At 36.0% G+C, this 4654-nt stretch overlaps 1 protein-coding gene across 2 annotated transcripts; it reads right to left on the minus strand.

Annotated features, from left to right (window-relative positions):
* Positions 1–913: 913 nt before the first annotated feature.
* Positions 914–3966, minus strand: LOC120076783. Of its 2 annotated transcripts, none has more exons than XM_039030694.1 (5): positions 2965–3451; positions 2415–2477; positions 2186–2248; positions 1751–1819; positions 914–1563 (listed from the first exon to the last, which is right to left on the minus strand). In XM_039030694.1, exons 1-5 carry the CDS (start codon positions 3067–3069, stop codon positions 1318–1320), a joined length of 546 nt encoding a protein of 181 aa, XP_038886622.1. In that variant the 5' UTR covers positions 3070–3451; the 3' UTR covers positions 914–1317. The 2 variants fall into 2 exon arrangements, with proteins under 2 accessions (XP_038886622.1, XP_038886620.1); XM_039030692.1 differs by lacking the exon at positions 2965–3451 and adding an exon at positions 3458–3966 and having other exon boundaries at positions 921–1563.
* Positions 3967–4654: the final 688 nt, after the last annotated feature.

Here is a 4654-nt window from a genome sequence, read left to right on the forward strand (position 1 = left end):
ACTATTTTTCATTTAATCTCAAGTTATGACAAAAGAATTTTCACTCAAAAGGTTTATGATTTCAAGCTCTTTTCCTTTATTTTTTTAAGACAAATTTAAAGTAACGTGAACTATGAAGTACGGTATTTTGTTTTAAAAAAAAAAAAAAAGAAAAAAAGAAAAAGAAAAGAAGAGAGAGAGAGAGAAAATAAAAGAGATGAAAAAGATAAAAAAGATAAAGGTAATATGAAGTACTTTGACAAAAAGTCAAAAAGTATTTTAAAGTATTTTTTTCCTTTTTTTTTTTAATTAAAAAAGTCCAAATACATTATTATAATTAAAATATTGAACCAAACAGCAAAATAATTTATTATAATTAAATTGCTTTTACCAGAAGCACTTGTTGTAAATGCATTTTCAAATCAACTCTTGAGGTTCTCCCACTTAATACCATGGTATATTTTCTTATGGATTTGTCTTATAAAATGATATTTTAAATTTGAATTTTGTGCTTAAAGAAATCTACACTATTCTTTGATTACCTGTAGGTTTATTCTCATTGTTTTTTCTTAAGCATACTCAGAAATCATCTTTGACTCAAAACCTATTATGAACACAAGTTAAATACATTTCAAAATTTATAATTTAAGGAAATCTTCAACCTTCAAACACGTTTTTACCTTCAAAGTAGCCTTCTTAAGAATATTCTACTCCAGAATTTCTTGTAATTAAAACAATAAAATGATGCTTGAAAGCAATTTCCCATTTTAATTTCTTTTAATCAAGATTTAAGAAAAAGATTTTTTTTTCTCAATCTAAGCAAGGAATTGTTTTTTGATAAAACAACGAGCTAATTCAACAACTCGGATTTGGAGGGAAAAAAAACAACAAAAATAAAATCAAATATGTTGAGAAAAACCAATACAAAGGTTTGTTTTGTCAAATGTTAACAACAGCAGCAGAGCTCGAGACGATTGATCATTAACCAATGTCAGTTAGATGGCTTTCCTGAAAATATAATAAGAATTGGGTTGAATAGAGAGCGAAGATTTCAGCATAGAACAAGTTTTGATTAGCTTTTCTTTTTACCTACAAAGAATCAAACATGTTTGATCCTACAATATTGAAATGAATTTCAATAAGGTATTCTACCCGAACGAATTTCGTAACGGCAACAGAAGAAAGTCCTCAGTTTCGAAATTCTCGTGACTCTGTCAATCTCTTTCAAAAACGACCTCCAGTAAATCATTCTACATTTGGCGAGGGACAAGTCGTTTCTCTCGAAGTAATGTCCTTGACGAGTCAAAACATGTCTTCAGCTCATGATTGATGAGAGCTTCAGAGACAGTCTTCAGCTGGGATCATATTAAGATCTGGTAAAAAGAAACCACCACTTTCCATTGAATTTATCTCCCGTGTCTCGTGCAATTCTGATTGTGTACCATTTCCAGGGACGGTATGTATTGGTGAAGTTGCAGGAACATTGTCGGTTGTAGGATCCACACTTTGGCACTGTTGATTGGGAGCTACTGGCTTCGACTCATCCCGAAGATGATCTGATGATGCATTGAAATTCAGATTGAGCTGAAAAACATAAGTTCAAATCAGAAGAGCCAACAGCAAGATCAGAAGGCAGGTTTCACATATTATTACAATGTCCATGCCGGGTTAACGTTCATACATTATCAAAAGAATAACATCAAGGTCTCACATTTCTTAATATTTTAAGACAGTATTTTCATCTGGGTTCTGAGGGAGATTTTTGAATCACCTTCATTTTCTTCAACTTCTCGTTGTTAGTCGTCTGTTCCTTGAACGTTGCGTGTAAACTTTCGAGCTCCTGTTCGAAACCAATGGACTTTCATTAAACAAAAACAAAAGGATGGTTTTGATTGGCAGTGCGTGAAGATTTTATTTTCAAATGAACATTAATTACTACTTTCTCCCAAAAGCACTTTTCAAAATTTAAGAAGAGATGTGGTGGTAAGGATAGATCTGAGAAGTTTAAACTCAAAATACTCACTCACTCACCAAAAGAAATGTTTTTAAAAGCAGAACACCATGATTAATTTATTCGAAAACACTTTAAAAAGGTAGCAAAAATATTTTCAAACACACAAACTAAGTATTTATTCAATAAAACGACCAGACTACTATAATTCTCTCCAATTCAGGAACCCTCTTTGCTTTAGTACAGCAAACACACCTTTCTGAGATGTACCCTTTCCTTCAAAAGTAAAGACTCCTCCACTCTCAGATCAGCCAATGCCTGCAAAAGTTTAGGTAGTTCAGAATAATAAAGTAACATAAGAAAAAGACTAATAATTAATCACCCAATCATCAAATGACATTACAAGAATTCGAACAAAATCCGACTCAGTGAAGTTGATTTAGTTAAAGTTTTAACACTGAACTCAAGAGATGGGAATTTTTACCTTCCTTCTCTTTAACCTCTTGGCCATGGCAGTGCTAGAACTGAATTCATTAGTACCACACCCCTGCACAAAAGGTCAACCCATCAGAAACTACAAAGAAAAAAGAGCACAAAAGTCCACAATTACATTCAGATTTTTTTTTCAAAAGGGAGCTCTATTTTTTTTTTCTTTTTAATTATGATAACCAGTAATTGAATGACACATCATCAAACCCACATGGTGGCTCATCAATCTAATTTAACCTCAATTTCTTCTCGAGAATCTTACTATCCATTGCTCGCGTGACCCTTCACGTGCCTCTTCTTTCAATTTAATGGCTTTTAAAATGAAAAACTACTGCTAACAAAGAAGGGGGAAAAAATGGAAATAAAGAAAAAGATGATCATTGACCTTCAGATCTGAGAACCCAAAGGATCAAATAATAATGGCTATTATAAACCATTTCTCGATGGTTCTATTCCAAGCCGTCCGATTATGGGGGGTTGTACGTGGGACATACGCGCACAAACTAATTACTCTGGTCTCGAGAACAGAGGATAAACAAACATACTTTGTTCGATGACTTCGCTAAAACCAAACGCATCCTATCTCTAACGCCGTTCTCAGACGACGAGAATATCGATCTGATGATTCTGATGAATCTGATCCCCACCATTATTCAGTGTTTACCGGCTCCGTTCCGTCCAGAAACTTTCAGTTCTGGACTTAGATTACCCTCCACTTAACGACGCTTTAAAGAACGAAAAACAGAGGAAAAGAGGGCCATCGTTGAAAGTGAAATTGTGGGGTTCTTGGTTCAAATGCGTCTTTGACAAAATACGAGCAATTCATCTCGTGGGGTTACAGAGTCAGCCATGAGGAGAGAAATACTCGTGTGTCGGCGGAGAAATTCGCCAAATACAGGGGAAAAGGAAATCGCCACGGCGGAGATCGATGGCTCTGTATCTAACCCAAAACCAGAGAGAGAGAGAGAGAGAACGAAAAAAAAAAAAAGGAAATGAAGATTGGGGGGAAAAGGAAAAAGAGTAGAATCGAGAAAGAACCTTGGATCTGGAGGAGTGGGAGAATTCGGATGGATGGCTGGACTCTTCGAATCCATCGGCGGTGGCGGAAGGGGATGTATCGCCACTCCAAGAGAGAGGGGTGGTAGGGCTGCATCTGGTGGAGGTGGAGTCCTTATTCTTGTGAGCAATGGCATCGAATCGGAAAGGGGAAAGAATCCTGGAACGGCGTTGTCTGAGACCCCATCTGGGCGGAATAACGGTAGGTAGCGGAGATTTAATCGACGAGGAGGCTTGAGACTGCTTGAGACGAACCAGTAACTCAACGACGACGCTATCATCGGCCATGGCGGCACACAACCACTCATCCTTCAACACCATATTGAGCGGCGCGACGAAAGGGGAGAGATGGGTAAGGTATGAAGAGAAAAACCCAGAGAGAGAGAGAGAGAGAGAGAGAGAGAGAATTGAAGAAGTAAGGGAGAAGGGGAAAGAGGGAGTGAAAATGAAAATGGTGGAAATTAGGAAATGGGGGAAGGAGGAAGAGATTCCAGTTATTCGTTTTTGTTTTGTGGGCTATTAGGGTGGGTGGGGGCGTGGCTTCGGGCCCGCATCTCTTTCCAGTATTCACCATTCTTTTTCCTTTTTCTTTTTAATTAATGATATCATATTACCGGGAACCAGCGTTCTTTCTTTCTTTCTTTTTTATTGGGGGAAAAAAAAAAAACTACGGGACCCACCTACCTCCTGCCACGCCGAAATGTAGGTTCGGTTTGTTAACTATGGTGGGCTTCACATGGGCCAGCCCGGAACTTTTGGATGCAGCCCAATAATATTTTCGCAAAACTCAAGATTCTAAATCATTTTATATAATCCTTTTATTAGTGGAACAAATATGAGAATACTTAGTTTTAGAAAACTTTTGTTTACTACAAAAATTTGATGGTTGAGGATTTTACATTCTACTTCAACAGAAATAATACATATTAATTAAGTTGTAGTTATTTTTACTTTATTTCAATAATAATAATAATAATAATAATAATAATAACAATATTTTGTTTACCAACATAAAATTACTCAAGGTGGATTAGCATCTCGCTCTTGCTCTTTTGGATTTAGATTTTTCAACTCATTACTTTCTCTATTTTATCTTGTTCTCGCTCTTTTAGGTTTGATTTTTTTTTCTTCTCATTCTCTATATTTCTCTATAGTAGCCAAAGTTCAACACACTTGTAT

Source organism: Benincasa hispida, chromosome 4 (assembly GCF_009727055.1).
Source record: "Benincasa hispida cultivar B227 chromosome 4, ASM972705v1, whole genome shotgun sequence".
NCBI lineage: Eukaryota > Viridiplantae > Streptophyta > Magnoliopsida > Cucurbitales > Cucurbitaceae > Benincasa > Benincasa hispida.